Source organism: Paramormyrops kingsleyae, chromosome 20 (genome assembly GCF_048594095.1).
Source record: "Paramormyrops kingsleyae isolate MSU_618 chromosome 20, PKINGS_0.4, whole genome shotgun sequence".
Lineage (NCBI taxonomy): Eukaryota > Metazoa > Chordata > Actinopteri > Osteoglossiformes > Mormyridae > Paramormyrops > Paramormyrops kingsleyae.
The window spans coordinates 15,972,756-15,986,665 of record NC_132816.1 but is presented as its reverse complement, the minus strand read 5'-3'; the positions used below and the strand labels follow the sequence as shown (position 1 = coordinate 15,986,665).

The window sequence follows — 13,910 nt, the reverse complement described above, 5'->3', positions numbered from 1 at the left end:
AGCGCAGCTTTCGCCCGTAAGCTGAGCATTATTTCGTGACTCTTTCGCCTACGAGGGAAGGAGGGAGGTCTGGCATTGCTCCCTCATACATCCCTCGCGGCGGACGCCCGCTAGCATCCTGATAGCGCCATTAGCCTAGCACATCCGTCACTCTGTAGCCATTAGCATTCATGCACCATTACCGTGCAAGCACCCAGCGCGATATACAGCTCAAGCCTTTAAATGGGCTCTTCACTGCACCACAGTTGTTGAGCAGCTGATGCATTAATCACCTGAATCACCTTCAAGTCGAAGGCGTTTTGTTTATTTTCGGTTTGTGAGGCTTACAGTGTGTGCAAGAATAACTATATGGATTGGGCATCATCTCAGACCACGGAGATTGCTACTGAAGGACGGCTCTCACTTCTGCTTTGATTATCTTTGCCTGTACACTAACAATCAAAAGTTTTTCACACTGCAGGTTTTCACCACTTTTCCATTCATCTCAAAAACTGCACATTTTTATTCTTCTTATTCTTATTTAGCACTTGAGTGAACAACTATAAATGAAAATATATGTCACATAAAACAAGTTTCCACTATAACATGGAAAGAGTATGTAACAGTGCATGTCTGACGTCCTGTTAACTGGCAGTGTGGTGATAGCAGAGTCAAATTCTAGGCTGCCCATTAACTTAAAATATACTAGTTAACTGTTTCATCCCATGAAGCAGGGCAGTATTTAATGTCCCTTGCAGAAAGAATGCCCCAAATTTTCTCATTATATTTTCTGTTATAACTGCTAGAGGAGGTTACTTTGATGAATCAAAGATATGACATTTTCTTGCTAACACGTGTAATCAAATGGTGGACATGCTGTAAATGTATTTGTTAGCAAAGAATATTGAGTGTATTTTAGTATATGTTAAGCAAGTAACATGCAAATGTAAAAAATCTCAGTGTGCGCAAAAATGTTGTGCCTGTTTGCCATTTGATTGAGTTGCCTTTGACTCCAGTTCATTGTCATTTAAGGTAAAGCGACTGATAATGTTCAGGCTAGTTCCCATCAGCATCAGTGTAACGTGATAAATCATAATTGTGCATTATCAGAGGGTAAGACTATTCAACAGTCCTTAACAGTGCTTGCAGAAAACATTTAGATAATACACTTAAATAATATGAGTTTCAAAAGCAAACGTACAGATGACCTGCAAGTTCTTATACGGAGAGGAGAGTTATTTAATGCTGTTGACTTTACTGATTCATGCGGATTTTCCCATAAGAGCTTCTAGTAAAGTGCAATCATCTTCAGGGCTGTTCAGGTTGCCAAAATAAATGGAAACGAATGAGGTTCTCCATTACCAACCCAGATGTCTGCGATGCCGGTCCTTTCTGCAACCAGCATGCAGGCAGTTTCCTTTGCAGGAGGCGGTGTGCAAAGTTCCAGGCACATGGGACCAAGCCAGTATGCGTCAGGCGCGATAGAAGACATGGAACGTTTCTGTGAATATGAAGAAACCAGCCTATGTACTTTATTAACAGAGGGGGGGGGGGACACTTTGCTCCCCCCTCCTGTACAGATAAGCTGCCCCCTGCTGAAAACAACAGCATAGACCAGTATAATCTCCATGCTGGTCTACGCTGGATTGTGCTGGTTGGGTGCAAGGTGACATTTTGTCATGGTGCCCAGAATTTCTAGGGATGCCCCTGGATACCTGGATATCAGTGATCTAATCACAAATGGGGTTTGCAAACTAGTTTTTTTTTTATTAAGGTTAGGCATTAAGGTTAGGCATTCTGTGTTTGTAGTTTGAAAGGTCTGTTTTGTGTTGGAATATACTGGGAAACGCATGCTAGCTGGTGATATTGTGATGTAGTTTCTGCCAGCATCAAGGGGACCCTTCAACTTAAGTGGGTCTCCTTTGAGGTGTTCTGCGGAGGTCCTTGGGCTGCTCCTGCTGGCTGCAGAAAATTACTAGGAGATACTGTCGCCGTGGTTTTGGGGAGGAAAAATTCTGATTGTTCCGAACTGAGTTAGTTTCAGTGGCCAATTTCAATACCACTTTATTAAGCTGTAATTAGTCAGGATCAACTTTCTTTTGGTTAATTTTGCTCTACGGGAACATAAAACCTATGTGGCAAATACCATAGGCTGGATGCTGAAGGAGAGGAAGGAAACGTCTTCAACAAAATGTGAAAATGTGCAGGCCTCCTTGGAATAGTTGCAGCTGTACATTTAATGGATGAACCGTTCAATTTTTCAGTTTAATCTTTCTATATGGCCACAAACCTGAACAATGTTTCCTAGACCAGTTCCTAGACCAGTTTACACTAGAAAATATAACAGCAAATAAAGGTATGAAGTCTAGATGTTAGTAAAAAGGAAGGCAAAGCGACCAGTAAATTTCCACGGTAATGCGCGCATGCTACATGAGCGCTTAGCATTTAGTCTTTTTTGTTGAATGCAGTGGTCATATTGCTCAAATTGCGGACATTATTAGCTTAATACCCTGAACTTCTCTTGGACTGGGATTTTAAAAAGCACGTGTGAAGTTTCCCCGTGCGACGATTCTGGGGCTTGACGGCGGTATGCATTATTCATACAGTTAAAGTAACTCAGCTACTGTACATTTCAGAGAAAACCAAAGAGATATTTACCGTAACCTGCTGGGAAACTGATTTACTTGGAACCCTTCGATCCAGCATCGTCATTCATGATTTTTATATCAGTTGAATCATGTTTAAATCCCATACCTTAATTCTTTGCCTCCATCTTGCACTGAATGTGGAATCGATTGGAATATTGCGGAATACTGTGAATAATTTACTGAATTTTTTTACTTTGTTGGCAACAAAGTAATCAATTTTTTGCAGTTTTAGGAGAATGTGTGTGCACACTTTATGTAGTTTTGCACACAAAAAGTGTTGGGATGAATCAGTGGCAGAATATCCATTCTTATAAATCTGGCCCAGAATTTTGGGTGTTTTTTTTTTCCCCAGTGTTTAAATGTGCAATACACATCCCGCTTCACGTGTTGAAAACTTGACGTTTGTTTGAAAGCTGTAGGCACGAGCATAGCCTGTAGATGTCACGAGCTCGCAGACCTTTGCTTTCATCAGGTTCTGAAGGGAAACGATGGTGTGTGATCAAACCCGGCAAGAAAGCTCGGCGTTTTGATTCTACCGAAAACCGCCGATGCTCTGTTCCACACCGATGTCACGTGACACGTGTCGGATCAGTTAGAAACATAAATGACGTCACTGCCGAGTCGCTAAAGGTTCTTCCCATATATGGTCAGACGACGGTGAATGAAATGCACCCCTCCCCCCCCCCCACTGGTGCGGCAATCACTTTGAAAGTCTGCTAGGTATGAGAGTCGTGCTGCATGCCGAATGTCGTCGCGGATTCGATGCCAGCTGAAGCCGCGGGTCTCTCAGCAGAGAGACGCGTGGGATGGCTCTTTGTGGAACAGCTCCGTGAACCGTCCAGTTGGCTGATGCATTTCATATGTCACCATGTTCAAGGAGCCCTTGTTTGTTACTAACTGTTGCATTTCTGCATTAACTGATGCATTTCTTACTGCGACTTATAATCAGCCTGTTATTAACATACTGTATACCACTACATATAACAGTCTAGCTGCCTTTGATGGATTCAAGGAACCGTTTTGACTCTTTCTCCCCATACAAATTTGGTTGCTCAGTGTTTATATTCGTTCTTGCTTGCTTGTAAAAACACAAAACATCAAGCAGAACTGCATGCCATCGACAGGCAAGGTCATTTGACATTTGTTTATCTTGCAATGTTTTATACAGTGGAGTCTTTTATCCGAAGCGATGAACAGTTGAGAATGCAGGGTCAGGCGGCCCCTAGAGCCACTGGGGTTCAGGGCCTCGCTCAGGGACCCAAACTCCACCCCATAATACTTAGCTTTTACATTAGTTTATACAGTAGCCTTATTACACACTTTATGCCACTTTGTAGCTATACTGTATTGCTACAGATTTGGTTATTTCGCTAGGCTGTGAGGTCACCTTACCAATGTATTACACCAATCAGACGGCAGTAGCAATCAGAGCTTTGGCAGTGGGTGGCCCCAGAGTCGGCAGCTCTGATATTTGAAAGCCGTCCTGCAGACCCTTGTTATTGCATCCTGGGAACAGCGGGGGGCAGCACTCACACAGTGTGTAATGTCAGTCTCAGAGTGATTACAGCAGCCATGCCACCGTCATGGAGGGGTCAAACCACACAGGCTCCGTTCGATAGCAATCGACATGCAAGTGGCTGTATTGGCATATTTTCAGTCTGTCACATTCCTGATTTCCCGAGCCAGAATGTTAGCATCAGTGGTGAAGATAACAGTCCGTTTTAGCATCCTTTGATTAAACACCTTCTGACCCAGTTACCCTTTTACACCATTTTCTGGTCAGTCCAGACAAACACATACCTTCCTCTGTGCGAGGAAAGAGGCCGCAGGGATTCTGGAGACAGCGCTAGTTTTTAAACGCGGGATTTAAGCACATCATCACGAAATAGCCCAGACAGACGTCAGGTGTCAAAGGAAAGTTGGCTCTGAGAAACCCGGCCAAACGTTTCCTCCACGAACAAAACGTTCTTCAGTGAGATTAAGAAAAGGGTATTTTAATTAAATACCTATAGACACAATCCGGACATAAAGTGCAACTGGAAATTACTGTCCTCTCTCCAGCCTTCGATATTTAACTAATCACTTTTGCAACTTAGTACTGGTAATTATAACCTAGATACGTACAATGGAAAGCATAATAGTTAACAATTAGTCAAGTGCATTATATGTAATGACTAATATCACACAGCTAAAATTGGAACAAGACTTAGACCGAATGTAAGATTGGACATGACTCACCCGTAACACTTTGCAGTGGCTTCTCTCTGGTTCTGTTGCTCAAACATCAAAGAAACTCATGGAGCGTCCCCATATGTTGGGTGTCTTCTCAATCCCGCCAGCAGAGGGCAGCCTCGCCTCAATGGAACAGCCTCGCGGTCCTGTCTCTGACATCGCGTGTCACCTGATGGCCCCAATGGGTGGTCTGTCACTCTTCCAGGGGTTCGCGCTCACCCCGACTCATAAAACGTGTCATTTACAGAGGCAAGGAGTACGGATGGGAAGTGGTGAAATGTTATTTATGCAGACGTGTATCATAGAAGCATGCGACCTACATATTGAACAGAGACCAAAATGCTAGCTGACATCAAGTTTCAACAGATGTCAACATTTTGATCAAAACAAAGAGAATGACTCAACCTTTTAAAAATAGCACATGTTTTGAGTATAATGCATGTGTATGTTAATAACAAGGTGAATATTAACAAGTCATTCTAAGAAATCCCTAGCTAATCATGGCAAAGAGCAATTTCCAATATATCTTTCACAGAGAAATAATATTTTCCTTTTCTCTCCACTTTGGTTAGTTTTGCAGTAAAAGTATAAAGCTAGACAGTACATTAAGAGTCATTTTGAGGTGTAAAAAAATTTATGTTAATCTCCTGTTCACAGAGATCTTCACAATGAATAACAAGATAAATAATATATGTTCATATGATATAGCTGTTTGTCTGCTAATGCTGCTTCTGTCGGTCTGTGCTTACAATCTGGGGTTTATGTAGGGAATCTTCAAAGTAAAACTCCCAGCATTCTTTGTAAAAAAAAAATGTAAAAAGCATTGTTTTGTGTGACACCAAAGCATAGGATGCAAACTACAATAAGAATCAAGAAGCTGTGATGTCGTGTGTCATCAAGCCTTACATTAACCAGTTAAGGTCCTGAACAGTTGTATCAACTACAGAATTAATCTTCAACATATAACTCTACATTTCCCTTTCCCGTTATTTTTACAGAGTATGTCTGGATGCTACAATGAATCTGAACCGCAGCACCACAGAGACCAGTATATTCTCATCTAGCAGTTCCTCTACGATGGGGCTTTACCAAGAGACTATCGTCCCAAAGGGAGACCCATGGCTGACGCATCAAAACGTGGATGAAAATTACTCTTTCTACAGAGAGAAAGACAACCTGACAGGCTTGTACAATGCAACTGTCACGCCCACCGTCGCATACGACCCTCTGGGGGGTCACACTCTTTGGCAGGTCATCCTAATTGTCCTCTTCACTGGGCTCTTGTCTTTAGTGACCATCATTGGCAACATCCTTGTGCTGCTGTCATTTAAGGTCAACAAGCAACTGAAGACAGTAAATAATTACTATCTCCTCAGCCTTGCGTTTGCCGATCTCATCATCGGCGTCATTTCGATGAACCTCTACACCACTTATCTCATCATGGATCAGTGGGCGTTAGGCAATTGGGCATGCGACTTGTGGCTCGCAATTGACTACGTAGCCAGCAACGCCTCAGTCATGAACTTGCTGGTGATCAGCTTTGACAGGTACTTCTCTGTAACGCGACCGCTTACGTATCGCGCCAAAAGAACGACCAAGAGGGCCGTGGCGATGATCGTCCTGGCCTGGTCCATCTCGTTCATGCTCTGGGCACCTGCCATCTTGTTCTGGCAGTACTTTGTCGGAGAGCGGACTGTCCCCACTGGCAAGTGCTACATCCAGTTCCTCTCCGAGCCCATCATCACCTTCTGCACAGCCATGGCGGCCTTCTACTTGCCGGTCACTATCATGACTGTGCTCTACTGGCGGATCTACAAGGAGACAGAGAATCGCTCCAAGGAGCTGGCGGGCCTGCGGGGCTCGGGCAACCAGGGGGAAAAAGCGAGCGTAGCCCATCAGACGGGGAGCTCCAGAAGCTGCAGCAGCTATGAGCTGAGCCGGCCGACCAAGAAGGGCTCGGTCAAGAGGATTATGGGACGCTTCCGCCTCTGGCCTGCACCAAAGCCCGGGAGTGAGGGGGAGCAGGATCAAAGCAGCAGTGACAGCTGGAACAACAACGATGCGGCAATGTCCATGGACCAATCCGACTCGGATGAAGAGGAGATTCCCGAGAGCCGTGCCATCTACTCCATCGTTCTCAATCTGCCTGGCATGAAGGCAGCCATGACCTCACAGCTCATGTCACCAGAAGAGCTCCAGGTGTCTGACAAAGTCCCTCCCAAAGGAAAGGCAGGGAGCCGGCAGGGTTCCCCGACCAGGGATGGGGGCAACCAGGAAGACAACGGCTACCACCAGCGCTTCTCAAAACCACAGGGACAGTCCGTGTCCTCAGCAGAAACAGCTAAAGCAGAGCCCACGTCCCTTGCCGCCAAGTCCCCGGCGGTACCCCTCTCCTTCAAGGATGCTGCCCTGGCCAAGCGGTTCGCCTCCAAAGCAAGGATGCAGATCTCCAAGCGTAAGAAGATGTCCCTCGTCAAGGAGAAGAAGGCAGCGCAGACCTTGAGCGCCATCTTGTTTGCTTTCATTATCACATGGACGCCCTATAACATCATGGTGCTGGTGAACACCTTCTGCAACGACTGCATCCCCGAGGCACTGTGGGCGTTGGGCTACTGGCTCTGCTACGTCAACAGCACAGTCAACCCCATGTGCTACGCACTGTGCAATAAGACCTTCCGGACCACGTTCAGGATGATCCTGCTCTGCCGGTGGGACAACAGAAGGCAGAACAAGCAGCAGTTCCAGCAGTGGCAGTCCGTCGCCTTGCGGAACAAGTTGCCGGGGAATGCCTAATGACGGTACCCCGACAGTGTACCGGCAAGTAGGACTCTGTGAGACTTCCCTACATCCGTTGTCGGGACACCACAGGAAGGAAAAAAAAAACCCTTCGCTACGGTTGCTGAATTCCTGTTTCTGTAGGAGATCACGCTGGAGGGGATCAATATGGAGCTTATATATTTTTACAGCAAAAGGGCTTTGAGTTACAACGATATGGGATTGTCATTATTTCACAGTAAAACGGTAACTTTTATTTGCCCCAGTATTGATGTACTGTGGTCTCCTTACGCACAGCGTGTCAAATGAACAGAAATGTAACTATTTAAAAAAAAAAAAAACAGTATTATTAAGTATTGTTGACAGGATCCAGTTTTTGGAAACTACCTTTTATTGTCTCCCAGTATTACCCACATGACCTGAGTGTGTCGGTACGACGCCTGAAGCCTGCAGCTTTATGTTTTGCCAGTATCATTGTCGATCCGTTTTTGTATTTGGATTTTCTGTGAAGCGCTCATCTTGCAGATGCAGTGATTGTGGTGGTCTCTCTTGTGACTTCCAGTAAGACAACGTTGTGAACGCAGAGTTGATGTAAAAGCTGCTTAATTATTCTGTATGAGATGTTATTTGCATTCTAGGCAAGTTGAAATACTTTGATTGGTGTTTATGTAAATACAGTTTTATGTTTCTACTGTATCAATGATAGTGGTACATTATTTCAGTATGACTTGACGGACTTATACTGATTATTATCGAATAATTTGGCAAAATTACAGAACAAAACATTTTTATTGCTTTTTAAAAATTCTAACAAGATATGACTGTTGTACACTATGTATCTGTCACCAAAGCCTTCTAGATATCCTCCTCATAATCATTTTTTATATTGCCATATTACATTGTCAGACCTGAGGCCGAAATAATAATCAGGACAACAGTGACCCCTGGTGGAGAAATGTTTGTCTAACAGTTTGTCTAAATGCTTTCTCGTCAGTGCTACCTACCAGTATGTGAAGACCGGACGTCACCAGCATACACACAGAACCAGGATGAGCAGGCACTTGTAATGCTTGTTGCCATGTTTCTACCATATCAAAATATATGAAATCCTCTGGTTTTTGGACAAGTTTAGGTCAATCCCAATAAAGGAAATCCCAATAAAATTTGTTAACTATTACGTAACGTAATGCAAGACTTCCATCTTGTTTCTGCTTAACAGTATTGTAACAGTAACTACTACAATACTACTACAGTAACTACTTAACAGTAGTTCCCATATAACACTAAAATACTTTAAACCATCTACCACATCTTTGCATACAGGCTATAATTATACATATAGATCTATTTCATTCCAAAGCTGCCATTAACTCAGATTATGTGCTTGATTGCACTCATTTTCACAAAATCCAGTTTAAGCTCTAATAGTCTGATTGGTATCATTTACATTGGTTTCCAGAAAGAGGAAATGAGTGCAGACAAGCCAGATCCCCAGGAATTCTGCCGTTTTGTGCATTTCATATAATATACCAGCCCTGTGCAAAGCAGTAATACTCTGAGTGTGAATAGCAGGATTCTCCCAGAGTCAGTACAGTCAGTATGCAGCAGTATGTGGGTAGCATTTAAGGACCTGGTTCACATCTCAGGAGCAACTCAGTCCTGCTTCTGTATCCTTTACAGAGGCACTCAACCTAAACGTAATGCTTCAGTAGAATACCAAGCAAAATTATCTGTTCATCGAACACAAGAAGAATAAAACACAACAGGATGTGGAGAGCAAATTAAAAGGCAAATGTGATTGTGTACAGAACTAACGCTCTGTTTTGTGAGGCAGGAATCCCTCATCTGCTGTGTGGTGTTTACTTGCACCTCTGTTTTGGTATAAACATACAGTACCAGTCGAACGTCTGGACACACCTACTGAGAATCATTTGTCTTTCAACAAGATAATGACCCGAAATCCACCTGGAGGTTATGTGGTATGTATTATCTCATGAACAATGAGTTGGAGTGCTGTGACTGATGACCAGGCTCCAAGAAGTCCCAGACCTAAACCCTATAGAGCTGGTTTGGGGTGAGTCGCTCGAAGAGTAAGAGCAGGTGGAAACTCCTTCCGGACTGTTGGAGAAACATTCCAGGTGGCTACATTTGGATGCTGGTTCAAAGAATGCCAAGGTTCTGCAACGCTGTCATCGAAGTAACAGGGAGCTATTTTGAAGTGTGTAAAATTTGAGAAAATTTTGAAATGTTGAGCAGTTCTTTTGGTCATGCCGATTTGTGTTACTCAATTGCCATACTGCCTCTTACCATAAGGTGAATAGCAGGCAACATAGGAAGAGGTGCATTAAAAGCAGGTGTCCAGACTTTTGACTGGCACTGTAAGCGGAATGTTACATGGCCTTTTTGCACAGCGTGTCACTTCGAATTTAACTGCAACCTTTTTCTTTCCTGAGAGAAATAAAATACAAGGTGTCTAATTCTGGAGGTTGATCGTCTTCGTGTGAAATGTATCGGAAGTAAACAGTTTCATGTAAATTAATAGAGAGCCAGACACAAGTTAATTACATGCAAAATAGGGATGGTGAGCCAAGATGATCTCCTTTAAGAGCCATTTACATTTTTAATTGTTCTCAATGGAGACAGAACTGGGATTACCAGAATAAACACCTAGCGAACATGGTTTAACATTCAACAATAGCTGGATTGACGCTCCAACAATAATAAACATGAGCTCGATTTTTTTTGTGCATTCTTAGACAATCGAGGGTTGCAGCAGTACAACATCTTAGCAAGCATGAGGCGTACTGTGGGGTGCACACACTCACACCTGCACGCAAACACACTAAAAGGCAGTGCAGAGGTGTCATTTCTTCCTGGGGGGGGCAGCAGAGGTGAAAAACGTGCAAACGTGAGGACGCAAGCTCCCCCACATAGATAGCTGAGGCTGGATTCAGACTCACGATCCCAGAGGTGTGAGGCAACCTGAGGATTTACACTGCATGCTAAATGTATTTCCATGTATCCCGATATTATGCGTAATAAGCCTTATTTAATTTTCTAAAAAAAAAGGGCATCTTTTAAATTCAGTGATGGTGTAAAAATGATTTTTTAGATCTTCTGACAGAAACCTCCATCACTGAGTTAGGTTCATCTATATCTAACCCTTCCAAAGCTCATGTTATTTACTACCACAGGAAATGTAGAAATAATTGTTTTCAATATTGACAGGTCTTTCAGTCCTCAATAAAACTGACCTTTTAAAGGACAAATGTGTTTCATATCTAAATTCTGTGTCTTATAGAGCAGAAAGAAAGATCAATGTCCAGAAGGTTCAAATTCCCAATTTCATTGATTTATTTAAACCACTTTCATGTTAAGGACTTGTGTTTTAAGTCTATTTATTGTATTTTGTTTTGTTGTTGTTCTACAACTTACACAAAGTTTGATTAGACAGAATATGTGTGTGTGTGGCTGTTTGTGTGGTTTGTGTGTGTGTGTGTGTGGCTGTTTGTGTGTGTGTGTGGCTGTTTGTGTGGTGTGTGTGTGGCTGTTTTGTGGTTTGTGTGTGTGTGTGTGTGGCTGTTTGTGTGTGTGTGTGGCTGTTTGTGTGTGTGTGTGTGTGTGGCTGTTTGTGTGTGTGTGTGTGGCTGTTTGTGTGTGTGTGTGTGGCTGTTTGTGTGTGTGTGTGTGTGTGGCTGTTTGTGTGTGTGTGTGTGGCTGTTTGTGTGTGTGTGTGTGGCTGTTTGTGTGTGTGTGTGTGGCTGTTTGTGTGTGTGTGTGTGTGTGTGTGGCTGTTTGTGTGTGTGTGTGTGTGTGGCTGTTTGTGTGTGTGTGTGTGTGGCTGTTTGTGTGTGTGTGTGTGGCTGTTTGTGTGTGTGTGTGTGTGTGTGTGTGGCTGTTTGTGTGTGTGTGTGTGTGTGGCTGTTTGTGTGTGTGTGTGTGTGGCTGTTTGTGTGTGTGTGTGTGTGTGTGTGGCTGGGTGAGGGTGTATAGACACTTCTTCCCCTCTGCCTGGTGGGATATCACACAAACTGTGAAGTAAGTGATTCTACATTGTTTTTATACATGTATTTTTATCCAAAATGGCAGTGAATCTTTGTAGCGATGATTATCCTCCTCGTAACCCCCGCTACATACTTTTTGGTCCATCCCGCTTGGTGGGATTCTTTTCTTTCAATATTACTTTGTACACAGAAGAGCCATAAGTGGCACCATTTTGAAATACAGTTTGTGTGTATATTGTCTATGGATTGCTTTAAAACAGCAATAAATATAGAGATATTGTGTACCTTTTACTTTTCATTGTACCTTCTTTTACGAGACCACTTCTGTAGACGTATAGATAATATGCAGATTTTGACCTAAATCTTTTCATCAGTTATTTAGTTTCAAATTTGTTTTAAAGTGCTATGAATCTGTAGCACACGTGTACATGGAGCGATTTCATTGTGGGTCATATTATCACAAATCTGTTGACAGACATGACAATATGGCCTCTGTTCTTACAATGAGATCGCCATATATCTTGTACTCTGACTGGGTGGCATAAAATTGGTATTTCCTACAAATAACCACTAGGTGTCAGCATTGAACAGCATTAGTAGCACTTACGTCAAAGTTTATCATTTATTCAAAGCGACAGCAGTACGTTTCTATATTTTATATTTTCTGTGTAACTGTTTATAAAACTATGTATTACATTACACTTTCGTAATACAATACATTGACCCACCCATTTCAATCTTCAGATTTTTGAACTAGTTCCCTCCCTTTGTTGGTTGAATACCACTCAAAACTAATATTTTAATAAAGATTCAAGCCAAGTTTAGATATCTTGAAAATGCAAAATACTTAATAATCACGATCCACGTAGCATGTAATTTTGGAACAGATATTCAAACTGCAATACACTGTGTGAAATTTGACTATTTTACAACATCGTTTGTAGCAACAAAGATTTACTGAGGCAAAACTGGGTAACACTTTATAATACTGTTCCGTAGTTAACAGGTAAATATGCAGGAAGTAAGCAGCAACAAAGGAGTAGCGCTTCATTAACACCTAAATTGGTACTATTAACTACTAAGGAGTTATGCTTAATTACTCAATAGGTAATAGTGAACTAATTATTATAGTAGTTCGCTATTACTTCATTAGGAACTATTGAGTATTGCTGGTCTCATTGGGAATTATGTACTAACTATGGATTATTTCTAATAACTACTAGTTCATTACTCATCAAATGAACGGTGCTTTTTTTTTTTGCTATAACTAAGCATAACTCCTAGTAGTTAATAGTACCAATTTAGGTGTTAATGAAGCGCTACTCCTTTGTTGCTGCTTACTTCCTGCATATTTACCTGTTAACTACGGAACAGTATTATAAAGTGTTACCCAAAACTGAATTACCGGGGCAACACGGTTTGTACTGTGGCTCATTGTGTTCCTCAGCTCATCCCCAGCCTATGAGACTTCTGTGGCATTAAGTGTTAATTTCCCTCCTGGAGGAAGACCGGCTTACCCACGGATGTGGGTGGATGTTATGAGCTCACGGTGCCGAAAGTCGGGACTTTTTTGATGGTGGCTCGTTCTTTTTAGAGAAACAACCAAGATAATCCTGACATGACGCTGTTTTTCTTTGATCTCCTCTGACACATCACAGTAAAACCATATGATTTTTTGGGACATGATTCGGTCTTCAAAATAAATTTTTGGTCTATACTGCCAGTCCCTGCATACAGTATATCCCATTTCTTTGTTTTTATTTCATTTTGGGAATCTTCAAAGTGGTTGATCCCTGTTTAACTTTTGCCCACTGTCAAGGTTTCTTAGTGTGATTGAAGAGCTGCAGTTACTGTGCCGCATAAAGTACCATAGCAGAACCCTAGCAACTCCTTAGAAACCTCTTTAGCAACCACTTTGAGTAGCGAAGTGATACCACAGCAACACTCTCACACTCTCTTTTAACTCTTAGAAACACTGTTGCACCACCTAGCAACACCATAGGAATTATCCTGGGTAGCACAGCAACACCATAGCAACCACCTTAACTTTAGTGAGACCATAGAAACTGCCTAGCAACACCTTAGCAACAACCTTAAATAGCACACCAACACCATAGCAACCACCTTAACTACTTTAGTGACACCATAGAAACTGCCTAGCAACACCTTAGCAACAACCCTAAATAGCACACCAATACCATAGCAACCACCTAGCAACACCATAGCAACAGCCACCTTCAATACCTTAGCAACACGTTAACAACCAAATTGA

At 42.5% G+C, this 13,910-nt stretch overlaps 1 protein-coding gene across 1 annotated transcript in view; it reads left to right on the top strand.

The window, feature by feature from the left end:
• Positions 1-11,100, top strand: part of LOC111853675 (muscarinic acetylcholine receptor M3) — a 77,312-nt gene extending 66,212 nt beyond the window's left edge. The window contains exon 3 of the mRNA XM_023830865.2: positions 5,858-11,100. Coding sequence (XP_023686633.2) covers positions 5,877-7,652 — 1,776 coding nt within the window. The 5' untranslated portion in view covers positions 5,858-5,876 and the 3' untranslated portion in view covers positions 7,653-11,100. The remainder of the gene's footprint in view (positions 1-5,857) is intronic.
• Positions 11,101-13,910: the final 2,810 nt, after the last annotated feature.